The sequence below is a fragment of the Tachypleus tridentatus genome, chromosome 6, assembly GCF_004210375.1.
Source record: "Tachypleus tridentatus isolate NWPU-2018 chromosome 6, ASM421037v1, whole genome shotgun sequence".
NCBI lineage: Eukaryota > Metazoa > Arthropoda > Merostomata > Xiphosura > Limulidae > Tachypleus > Tachypleus tridentatus.
This window is the reverse complement of record NC_134830.1, coordinates 48,312,043-48,325,324: the sequence shown is the minus strand read 5'-3', so window position 1 is coordinate 48,325,324 and position 13,282 is coordinate 48,312,043. Positions and strand designations below refer to the sequence as shown.

At 35.0% G+C, this 13,282-nt stretch overlaps 1 protein-coding gene across 10 annotated transcripts in view; it reads left to right on the top strand.

Annotated features, from left to right (window-relative positions):
• Positions 1 to 13,282, top strand: part of LOC143252427 (uncharacterized) — an 80,603-nt gene that overhangs the window by 50,710 nt on the left and 16,611 nt on the right. For 7 of the 10 annotated variants that reach the window (XM_076504512.1, XM_076504513.1, XM_076504511.1 and 4 more), the window contains exon 2: positions 9,814 to 9,990. In XM_076504512.1, the coding sequence (XP_076360627.1) occupies positions 9,814 to 9,990 (177 nt within the window). Of the gene's footprint in view, positions 1 to 9,505; positions 9,637 to 9,813; positions 9,991 to 10,495; positions 10,596 to 10,945; positions 11,049 to 13,282 lie in introns of those variants that run through there. The other 3 variants (XM_076504518.1, XM_076504519.1, XM_076504520.1) reach the window with 3 other exon arrangements.

Genomic DNA, 13,282 nt, shown 5'->3' with positions numbered 1-13,282 from the left:
TTCAAAACCGACTGGACCATTTCTCTTTAACATTTACTTCTATTCAGTTTTTCTGGATGCCGGGCCACGTTGGTATTCGCGGGAACGAGCACGCCGACACTACAGCTAAATCTATCTGCTCTGGCACTATCACAGCTATGCTTGTTCCATTCATAGGCTATGGTCCTGTATTCCTGTGTCAGCTGGCAGTCAACTTGGAGTGAACAACGCGAAAACAAGCTTTTCCAAATAAAACCCTATATTGGACTTTGGCCGTCTTGCTTCCGTAACGTTAGACAGTGTTATTAGCGATGATGACACTGTCCACCTGAGAAATGTTTTTAGTTTTTAAACGTCATTAAAGGTGAATTTTCAACAAATTTAATAATTGCCTAAGAAACTGTACTTTGGTTAGGTATAATTCCTGTATGGTTGCCATATTTTTAAACACTTTAGTTTTTGAGTAAAAAATGAAACAAAATATGCGGGTCCTCGAACTCAAGTTCCTTTCGGTCGTTTGGTTGTTTCCGTGACGTCTTACAACTATGACGTAATAGTTGCCAAACACGCTTCGTTGCGCGCCGACCATTTTGTTCCTTTCAGTGCTAGTGTTTTATGTAAATATATCGGTGCTTTTTTCGGATTACATACTTTGTGAGACTATTTTTTGTCTTGATATTGCTACCATTTTCCAAATTTAACTTTTCAAGATAAATTGAAATAGGACTATGTCTTCAACATGTTGAAGTAATCAAGTACATGTTATGTATTTTTTTAAAAAAACATTGCAGACTTGTAAACAATCAAATAAAAACTCCATAACATATTTCCATAACTCATCATAATAAAATTAATCTTAACACAGTACTTTGACATTGTCATATTAAATGTAAATCTCATAAACCTCACAAAGCATGTTGTTTTAATATATAATCTTATTTCTTCAGTATCACTCACAGTTCCGCTACTCTCGCTCGTGGAACTGTCCTCATCACTAGAACTTGTCAGATCTGTGTCAAAAATAACTGTTCTAGGTTCGTTCAGAGTAGGTTCGAATTGATATGGCGCGACTCGACACTGTTCAGAACGCAAAGTCAAAACAGACTCCGCCTCTGTTTTTCCATATGCACTGGCCATGTTTATTTACATTCAACGCGCTGGCGTTGGCAGTTTGTTTGGCAACTATTACGTCACAATACTTTTCCTAGCGGCAAACGTAAAAACTAAAACGTTCGGATTGCCGCTCTGAAAGAGCTCTTTCTGCACCAAGTTCTATGTTTCATTTATTAGCACATATGTTTTATAAAAAATGTGAACCTGCAAAATTAATCAGTATGAGTAGTTCTTTTGACTGCAAAGTTTTATTTTTTCTGTAAAATTCACCTTTAATCTTTTAAATGCAATTGAAATTTTATAATTTATAATTACACCTTTTTAATGTGGCTCCCTTTTAAAAATCAGAGTTCATCTAATTCGATTTGAAATTAGAAACTGGCCGTAATATTAAATAACTTGAAAGCAGGACTAGAAAGACCAACTTCAGGTGACTGACGGTGGTTTTTGTACTTACGTGTTAGTCTTCCTGGCGAGTTATGATAATTACAGTAAGTCCTTTACATCTTGAATTACTTAGTTTTCTCTTGACGTTGTAGACTAGGTGTAAACATTGGTTTTATGCTATTTATGTTGTTTTTTAAAACTTTATTTCGTTTTACCTTAATTTCCTTTAATGAATTTTACTAAATTTACTTTTAACTTCTTACCGGATGTTTGGCGCAGATAGCCTAGCTGATTTGTGCCATAAAACACTAAATCAACCAACCAATCAATCTATGTGATCACTTAGGCAGCTAGAACTAAACTGAAGTGGTAAGTGGTGAGCTCCTCTCTCTGTATATATATTACTGTGGAAAGATCTAAAACATGCTTCAAAATTTTCGTAAGTTTCATTATATTATAGAAAGTTCTTGAAAATTTTTGTAAGTTAGAGAAAATTCTCTATCAGCTACTCAGCACTGAATATACCTGGAATGTTCAGGAAAATGTGTAAATTTGAAAATTTCATTTCCCAGGATACAAAAGCAAAGTTTGAAGAGAAAAATAAGTCTTTTCCATTTACTTTAGGCATAAGTAATTGGGAAATAACACTTTCTGCCCAGGAACAAGAAAAAGTAAAAATTTTGTTACATAGTGCAATATAACAATATAAGTATTGGAGAATGATGTTCATACCGAAACAAACAATATAACAAAATAGATATTGAAGATAATGTTGATACCGAAACAAACAATATAGATATTGAAGACAGTGTTCATACCGAAACAAACAATATACCAATATAGATATTGAAGACAATGCTGATACTGAAACAAACAATATAACAATATAGACATTGAAGACAATGTTGATACCGAAACAAACAATATAACAATGTAGACATTGGAGACAATGTTGATACTGAAACAAACAATATAACAATATAGACATTGAAGACAATGTTGATACCGAAACAAACAATATAACAATGTAGACATTGGAGACAATGTTGATACTGAAACAAACAATATAACAATATAGATATTGAAGACAGTGTTCATACCGAAACAGACAATATAGCAATATAGATATTGAAGACAGTGTTCATACCGAAACTCAATATGGACATTGGAGACAATGATGATACTGAAACATACAATATAACAATATAGATATTGAAGACAATGTTGATACCGAAACAAACAATATAGATATTAAAGACAATGTTGATACCGAAACAAACAATATAGATATTAAAGACAATGTTGATACCGAAACAAACAATATAACAAAATAGATATTGAAGAGCGAAACAAACAATATAACAAAATAGATATTGAAGACAGTGTTGATACTGAAACAAACAATATAACAATATAGACATTGAAGACAGTGTTGATACCGAAACATTGACGGTAACTCAATAAGATATAAAATGTCTTTTTTTTTTTTAAATTATGTTTTCTTCGGTGTGATTTAGCTATCTCTTAAGTTCATAACGATTATTTCCCTGTCTGTAGTAAAATATACAAGGAATAAAACTAATTGTAAATGTAAATGATGACAGTACCACAGAGAGTGCAAACAATAATACAAGGATGATACAATTATATATAAAACATCCCTAGGTGACTTTCAATATTAAAATGTAATGTTACACTGTATTATGGTTTCTATTATTTTTGTCACTACCATCACAACATTGCTTTACGCTTACAAAATATTTTCATTACATATTTTGTGTGGCCCGGCATGGCCAAGTGTGTTAAGGCGTTTAACTCGTAATCCGAGGGTCGCGGGTTCGAATCTCGATCGCGCCAAACATGCTCGCCCTTTCAGCCATGGGGGCGTTATAATGTGACGGTCAATCCCACTCTTCGTTGGTAGAAGAGTAGCCCAAGAATTAGCGGTGAATGGTGATGACTAGCTGCTTCCCTCTAGTCTTACACCGCTAAATTAGGGACGGCTAGCGCAGATAGCCCTCGAGTGGCTTTGCGCGAAATTCAAAACAAACAAACAAAACTTGTTTTGTGACGTCTTCTCCTTAACCTAAAGCTAGTGTGTTCTATGAATGTGTGTAATACATTTTATATTGTGTATACTGATTTTTTTTGCTCTCGTACTCCATTCATAATACAGAGCTTGATCCCTTAACGACACTGACTGTATAGTGTACAAAGCATTAAGTATTCTACATGTTACAGTCCTGTAACTTTAACCTGTTATTGGCTGGTATTTCCTGTTTCACCCTGTACTTAAGTTTTTTAAAGGAACGCCAGATTTTTGTAAATAAAGCGAACTTCAAGGGGTAACGATAACATCATTTACATTAGAATTATGATTTAAAAAAATACAACTAGTTATTACGAGTAAGCGATGAAATTAGACTGTCCAGAAACATATAGAGTTGATTTAGGTTTAAAGTGACGTTTGTGATAAAGTAATTGTGGAGTTACATCAAATGAAACGACAAGAAAGACGAAAATTTCAAAGGTTGGTCATTTTCTGGTTTGTCATCTTAGTGATAGTTCTCCCTTATTTTCCGACTTGTTGGAGAGAAAAAAAATGAAACAGTTGTATGTCCGTGTAACTATTTATCTATATAAATATAATAGTACTGTCTCTTATATGACCATGTAATTGCTTATCTATATAAATGTAATAGTACTGTCTGTTGTACTTCCATGTAACCGAAATGAATGTTGAACTTTGCCCGAGTGAGCAACTTTTCAAACGTGAGACAGATGAAACGTACGGACAGACACCACGGTTCCCAATATACGATATTATAATCACATATGACCTTCGTGTCAATTCTTTATTAACTAGTAATTCTAACTTAGATATGAACTTGTATATATTAGCATCTAGTGGTGAGCTGGCAAAGTATGCGCACCTAAATACCATAACCTTTAGCAACGATACTTATGTAAAAATCAATATGATGAAACGGGTTAAAAACTGCATATTTTGCATCGTTCGTTGCTCACCTGTTCTGGAACAAGAGATTCACAAACACTTTTCACAAATTCAAAAGGTTTTTACTTTTGCATAAAAAATGAAACCATACGAATTTAGTGTAAACAACTAAACGTGGTTACAATGTAAAAGTGTAAAACTATTAAAAAATATAATTTTCAAAATGTTTGCGAATTGGTTTTTGACAAAATCAATGAAAATATAAACCTCAATTATGGACTTGTGTTTGTTTTGTTTTTTTAAGGTAGAAAAGTAAAGACCATAACTCATTTACAATGTGAACAAAGTCAACTATTTTCTGGGCCTTTTCTGCATTCACACATACTGTGTTTAATTCATAAAATAACGATATCACTGAAAGTATAATCTCGTCACCAACACGTTGATGACGTACTACCAGTTGCTTCGCTGTGGTAGGTTTAGTAATCCATCCATTTGTAAATAACAAACATAAAACTGTGCAGATTGGATACCATCAAATTGCTCCGTAAAACACTTGCCAATCATAATTCACGAATGATGCGACTTGAAAGTTAAAAGTCATTGGTCATCTTACGGTTCAAGTGAAAACAATATTAGAAATAAGACGTTCACAATATGTTTCCTAGTGAATGTTGCAGTTAGATACTTGTCTATAATACGCAACTTAAACAATCAAGTACTGACTGTCACAGTCTTTTACCTTACAATAAGTAATTCCAGTTAGTAAGAAGTTTAATCATTAGACTGAATTAGTCGCTACTAACGCAGCATTTTGTTAAATCAAGTAAAACAACTTTGTAATAACTTAGACTAAAATTGTTACCCGTAACCACAGTTAACATATTAAACCTTTTTAAAATATAAACAGACAGTACTATTATATTTATAAAGACATGTAATTATATGGGCATACAAAAGACAGTACTATTATATTTATATTGAAAAATAACTACATGGACATACAACAGACAGTACCAAAACATAATTTTTTATGTTCATAGACTTTCAGAAACAACGAAAATTATCTTGTTGATACTAATGAAAGTCCCAGTGATGACTCGGAGGCAAGTCGGCGGTGGTCACAGTACAGATAGCCCTTTATGACTACATGCTTAACAAAGAAATGTTGATAAAAAGGAACAACCCTCAACAAATTTTGTTATTCACTATTTAATTACATTCATTGTTCAGTCTCGTTGTTAAAGTATTCTCTTTAACGAAGTTACGAAATAAACTGTGAAACAATGTTGATTTAAATGTACGTTCTTTATATAACATGTCCCACGACTGGAAACTTCTGGATATTCTACTGGCAGTCTTCACGAGGACCCACATAAATAATTCAGCTAGCAGCCATCTCTAAGGCAGAACCATTCCAAAGAAATGTACAACATCCAAATGTTCGTCAGAGTATGGTGTTCCCTTTGAATAGGGCCCAGCATGGCCCGGTGGTTAAGGCACTCGACTCGTATTCCGAGGGTCATGGGTTTGAATATCCGTCGCACCAAACATGTCGCCCTTTCAGCCGTAGGAGCGTTATTATGTGACGGTCAATCTCACTATTTGCTGGTGAAAGAGTAGCCCAAAAGTTAGCGGTGACTACTGCCACTGCTAAATGTCTTACACTGCTAAATTAGGGGCAGCTAGCACAGATAGTCCTCGTGTAGCTTAGCACGAATTTCAAAAACAAATAAATAAACCCTTTGAATAAAAAGTATTTATAATTTGTTAATTTCTGACATAGAGTAATTCTTTAAAACCCTATTTTTTTGCGAGTTCTACCGGAATTACTTTCATGATGTCATAATAATTATCACCATACCTTACAATATTTCAGTTTTCCTAATATTTTTTTTTTTTTTCTATCTAGCATCAGGGGTACCATGTGAAGCATTGTTGAGTAAATAGCCTTGTGGAACATTTAATGACAGAAGGGTGTGTAGAGAGACAGATGGGTGGCGAAGTAGTCTCAAATACTGGGTCATTTTTCCACGCACATTGATCTTGCCATCGTAAGAAACTTCAACAGCTCCTAGGCGATAGAGGGAGTTGAAATACCTCTACAATCTCTGAGCAGATGTACCTCAGCCCAATCATTATTTCTGACTCTGGTAATAAGCTTAGATCTAGGAGCTCGATCTAGCTAGGCTTCAATTTCTTGGCCTCTTTGTCCCACTATCTTCTGAAGGGGGTAACGTGTCCCTATAATCAGTTGATTGAGAAGCACTGGAATTAGGTTTCGATGACTGTTCCGAGTCGCTCTCACCACGAGAATCTCTTCCAAAGTCAAATTCAGGATCAAAATCACTATAGCCACCACTGTTCATCTGGTTAATTGAACAGACTAGTTGTTTACTCAAGAGTAAAATGTTTCGGTCACCTCTTTCCACTAATTATCTTTGTTTTACAGTTGATGTAAACAAAGTGTTAGACTTCGCAAGAAAACATTGAAAAAACTTGGTCTCAAACACAGCTTGTTAATCTGAAGTTTATTTCACAAAAACAGTAGAACTTCACCGAACTTCCGATCCATTCATAAAAGGTGGATAATAACATAGTTTGGGTTAGTTTTCAGCCAAAGAGGCAGGTAGATAATAACATAGTTTGAATTAGTATTCAGCCAGAGAGATAGGTGAATAATAACATAGTTTGGATTAGTTTTCAGCCAAAGAGACAGGTGGATAATAACATAGTTTGGATTAGTTTTCAGCCAAAGAGATAGGTGGATAATAACATAGTTTGGATTAGTTTTCAGTCAAAGAGACAGGTGGACACAGATGTTATCGAACATGGAGCTTTTTTTTAACGTATAGCAGTGAATACAATCTAGAATCTGGAGAAGAGCGAAGAGCCAGGCAGTTCTTGTGAGGAGAAACTTGTATACAACATACAGTTCACTCATTGAAGAAGTACAAATGTAAGGTTGTTTTTAAAAGACCAAGACTATAATAGAACAGCCAGTGAGAGGAATGTCAAAGGGGGAATAAAATTATTATTTTTTCAAATAACTACTTGATCTAATTAATCTGTTTGGGCAATAGGAACGACAGGAGCATTTGCCCCCCCTTTAAGCGGTGATCAAAGGCCCAAATTGTGGTAAAAATCAATAAAATAAATCTGCAAAATAATCGATTGTTAAACAGTGGAAAATGCTGCTATATATTTCTTCTTATACTTGCTGGGTTATATTACTAATTTATAATTGTTTAAAATATGATCATATCTAGGGGCCCCAAGATACCTACTTGTCCCCAACAGAACTGTTCTTTTCAGTCATCATCGATAGTTTTTAATTAGTGATTAAACATTTACTATTAAAAGCAGAGCCGGTTTGATCCATAAGGCCCCTCTGCTCAAACAACAACAAAAACACAGAACCGTATGCCTTTTAGGCTGTGGTCTTTATGAACAATTTAATTCTTAAGAAAATTAATCGAAAGAGACCAAAGGTCGCCTGGAAGAGTCACGTGTTTTAACCACTCGCACTACTTTACATTAATGTGTTTTCTATCAGTCAGTCAGTAGACACTAAAGTAACATAACATAAGGAACGCTGGCCATTGTAATGTGTATTTTAATAACGTCGGTAAAACGTACACATGCTTTGTTTGTTTGATCTGTTTTGAATTTTGCGCAAAACTACAGGATGGCTCTCTGCGCTTGCCGTCCCTAATTTAGCATTAATTTAGTCTAGAGGGAAGGCAGCTAGTCATCACCACCCACCCGCCAACTCTGGGGCTACTCTTTTACCAACGAATAGTGAGATTGACCGTAACATAATAGCTCTCCCACGGCTGAAAGGGCGAGCATGTTTGGTGCGACGGGGGTTAGAACCCGCGACCCCCAAGTTACGAGTCGAGCGCCCTAACCATCTTGCCATGCCGGGCCCAAATGCTATGAATCACCAGTATAACATATGAACTTCAGAAGCAAGAAATAAAAATATTTGTTACTCCTAATTTTGGTTTTATTTACTTTTGTAATGGAATACTTCTGGGGACTCTTGCAAATACATGTATTATTATAATGTTGTTCATTCCATATCTGTGATAGTTAGTGGGTTATTTTAAAAGAAATTAATGAAAATAAAGTCCAGTCCACGCAATGATAACATATTTTTCTTTCTTTCTTCCTTAAAATTTTTATAAGCTTGTATATTGTTGTAACTTGTACTAAGTTGTAGGCCTAAATTTACATAAGATATTTAAATGGAAGTACCTTGCTAATGGTACTACGATCATCATAAAGGTAAATTTACAAAATTCCATGGCTAATCGATCGTGTTATTTATTATATACAATAACTAACAGTCAAACTATATATGACGTATTAGACAGTGGTTTGGTTGTCTTTGTTTTTTATCACGTATTTACAAAAGGTATGTCGATCAGGTATATATCGCTGTCATGGTTACAGTTACGTAATTATAATTAGATTGATCAAAAACTGGGTTTATTAAATCGAAACTAATGGGTTATCTTCAGATACGTACCTTCCGTCGCCTTAAGGCTAATTTCAGGGTACGTTGGTATGGTGTTCACCGACCTTTGATTTATCAATATCTAGTTCTCTAAGAAACCATTGGCAGGCGCACCAATAGGAGTGGGGTGGAAAAACCGCCCAGGGATTCGGGCGAATGAAACCTGGGTATGGTGTAAAACGAATTTAGGTGATATCTTCATTTAATCATAAAATAATATAGTTTTTTTTTTTCGTTCCCTATAGACTCTTTATACATTATGAATGATTGGCGTAATAGTCTGGGTATTAATATATAACTGTTATCTTACAGATTTAATAGATATTAGTTGTTACTTTACGAACTAATACCATGGGCTAAAAATGGCTGCTGCTATGATATTACCTTGTTTATGAACTCGTTATGTTCTAATTTAAGATATTTTAATAAGTTCTTAAAAATGTTAAAAGAGAAAGGGGGCCTGGCGAGGATGTGTGTCCTGGGGGCCCGTGCTAGCTCCTCTCCTTTGGTCACTTTCAGTGTATCTTTAAAACTATAGGTGTCTGTTGTTAATAACGTGTTAAAACGTCATGTGACTGATGTACTGCACCTTTCTGATAAACTGTTAAAAGACGCACTTTTATTTGTTACTATACGAAACTGGATATAACCAGAAGTGTTAAAAATATTAGAAACGGAGGTAAAAACGGTATTGTTGCAAATTTATTTCAACCTTTCTGTAATCGTTTTTATATTAAATACTTTACCTAAGCTAGAATCGAACCTCAAATAGCAATGCTTTCATGTGTGATTTAAAACAAAATGTCTAACCAATGTTTCATGGTTATATATATATATATATCTTGTTTTCTTACAGTGCCAGAATGAGGAAATCGGCATCGGTGTCTCCCAGTAGGAATTCTTTATCCCATGACAGTGCTTCGGTATTTACTGCTGGCGACGACTGCGCTATTAACGAACTGCTCGAGGGGTGGATGGAAATTGACGTCTTTCTTCCGGATGGTAGAAAAATTCGAACAACAGTAGAAAGAAGGTGAAAAATATAGATTAGATTTATAAGATGGAGTGGGTAGACTAAATAATATCTACATAGGTGATGGTCATTTCCCGCCATTTGGTAGGAGAATAATGAGTCCATGAGTTGGCGGTGAGTGTTGTGGACACATTCAGATTCATTCATTTCGAGTTTAGGGTCGGTTATCTTAAGTTTTGAAACAAAGTTACAAAGCGAAAGGCAGATTTAGACTGCTAAAACACTTGAAGAACAAACAAATATAATATTATTATAAGCCATATCCTGTATCACCTCTTATTTAGTATGTTTAATATAAAGTTGTGGTACACCAAGCGTACATTTATGGTGATGTGTGTGAGGGAATCTAGATGTCAAGTTTAACTTTTCATGGTTTTAGTGATAACAAACTTGTGGTATAACTTATATGCATATTACTTACGTAACAAAACCCTGGTTTGTCGACTGGTAAAACGTATGTGTATATCACTTACTATAAATAACCTGTACTCTGTTTCCCTTTACTTTCTCTGTTTTCACTGTATTAAAACTTTAGTCTTGATTTTCTTCCTCAGGTTTAACAAAAATATTAGCAGCAACACAACATAATCAAGTGAATTATTAAAGTAAATTCTGTCGATATATGTTGATAGATTATATAGAATGAAAGTTGCTTTGGTGATTTTCGTTTTAACATATTGCTAGTAACGGCAAAATGTTATAAATAGGAGGGTGGGCCAGCTTTCCTATTATGTTTAGCAGGTCACCCAAACCCTCCTCCTGCTATATGGTGTAGTACTTTCGTCTAGCATGGGTTTCACTTATTTTGCTACCTATTATTTCTCTCAGCAACTATTATTCGCTATTTTAATTAAGGGGCTGTAAACTCGACCTTCCGTGTTTGGTTCTACCAAAGCTATCGAAACTGGTTTATTCAGTTCCTCACAAAAGGAGGAAGTCACGTCTGTCGTGCATTACGTGTTAAGATGTTTGTTAGTGTTTATATGAATGTAGCATATTTCGTAGATGCTTCACCGTAGTTAACCTTGATTCTCTCTATGTTAGAAAACGATGAAATAGTACGTTTTTGGTTGCGACAATGACTGTGTTGTTATTAGTTTTGCATTTTTTCTGTTGGGGATCATTGTGGAAGCTGTAATGATTATGATCTAGTTTGTCGTCGTTGGTACTTTTGATCTATGTTTATAGATAGACACGTGAGAGTTGTGACTGTCTCACGAATGCAATATTTCGTTTTAAAACGAAGCTTTTCGTGTTGACGCAAGATTATGTTTGGGAATAATCACTCCAGTACTTCTGATTCACAATTGACGGCTGGAGAAAATAAAAGAGGGCTTCGTCCATTTTTTTAAATTTCGTATTCCTAATTTTGTTTTGTTTGAATTTTACGCAAAGCTACATGAGGACTGTCTTCGTTAGCTGTCCTTAATTTAGCAATGAAAGACTGTAGGGAAGGTAGCTAGGGTATTTTTTAACCAATGAATAGTGAGACTGTCCATAACGTTATAACCCACCCCCCCACGATTGAAAGGGCGGTCATGTTTGGTGGGATGTGGGATCCGAACCCTTCGCTTCAGAATTAAGCACCCTAACCACCTGACCATTCAGTGCTAACATTCTTCGTTTTATATTACTTTTAAGTTTACCGACTGACAGAACTGTGAAATGTATCCAAGGGTTCATGTTTGAGTTTATGGGTATATCATGCCTACGGCCTGTTTTTTAGATTTTTATTTTAATTTTTTAGCTATTTTCAAACGTTATGTTTAAAAATCGATATTCTTCTCGGGGCTTTCGTTTTTAATATTTGGTAAGAGATTATTTTACTTAAAGTTGTTCTCTGTTTCTTTATTTTGTATTTCGTGACTTGTTATGTGTATAATAATTATTTTCGAATTAGTTTTGCCTTAGTTACTCTGTCGGTTTTTAAAGTACTCAGAAGAAATCATAGCTGGAGACAAGTCATGACTTGTTTAATTATCTAGACTGAGAGAGGGGTCAATTTAATGTCATAACAGGTAACATTTTCCAGGGTATTATCGTTGTTTGGCGGGTAAAACCGAAAAGAGTAAGCCTTATTTGTGCTCTTATTTATTTGTGTACTGTATAAATGAACCAAAAAACCAAACACTATATACGTTGTTGAAAGTTTTATATCCTAACAAAGGATATATTTGTTGTAACGGCAACCTCATCCTTTAGAATTTACAACAGCCCTCCTACACAAAAAATATCGTTGTGTCTCTTACTAGGATCACACTTCTTTGTAACCTTAAGAAATAGATCTTTGTTGAATAGGTCCTAGAGATGTTTTATACGTTAAAAGGTGAAACTCCATCTTGCCGAAATGTGTTGACATTACACAGTTTTTCATCGATGCATTTTTTAACAATTCTGGGATCTGAAAACAAAAGGTGAAAGATCGCGGACGTTTCTGCGGGAATAACATCTGAGTGATGACTGAAAGTAAACTATTTGTATCAGCGACCTAAAATTAGCAATTAAATCATGAGGCCAAGACCAGTTTTTTAAACTTACCTAATGTTATTATAATTGGAGGACTGCTTTTGGTGTGACCTTACACTTGTTATGGTCATTTCCTTTGTAATTTACAGGCTCGGCATGGCCAGGTGGTTTAGGAGCTCAACTCGTAATCCGAATCCCCGTCGCACCAAACATGCTCGCACTTTCAGCCGCCGGGCGTTATAATGTGACGGTCAATCGCTGGTAAAAGAGTAGCCCAAGAACTGGCAGTGGATGGTGATGACTAGCTGCCTTCTCTCTAGTCTTACACTGCTAAATTACGGACGGCTAGCGCAGATATCCCTCGAGTAGCTTTGCGTGAAATTTAAAAACAAACAAACATTTGTACATCATCCTTATTTCTTTCAAAATATTGTTTTTATTTTATTTCAGTTGTTTAAAATTGGATCGTACAAATCTACATCACTATCGACTCCTCTAATAACATTATCAATATTCGCATTAAATTAAAGCAGGAAATGTAATGTTCAAAACATGCCCGCCCTTTCAGGCGTAGGATATTATTATGTACTGTATATCCCACTATCCATTGGCAAAAGAGCATCCCAAGAATTAATGGATGCTTTGAGTGTATATAGGAAAACATAGTATTCGTACACTGAAATAGCTTTGGAAATAAAAAAAATGAATAATGGGAACCATAACAATTTAGAATGTGTGTGTGGAAAACATAATACAGGACTATCGTGGATGGTAATGACTAGCTGCCTTCCCTCTAGTCTTACACTGCTAAATGAGGGACAGCTAG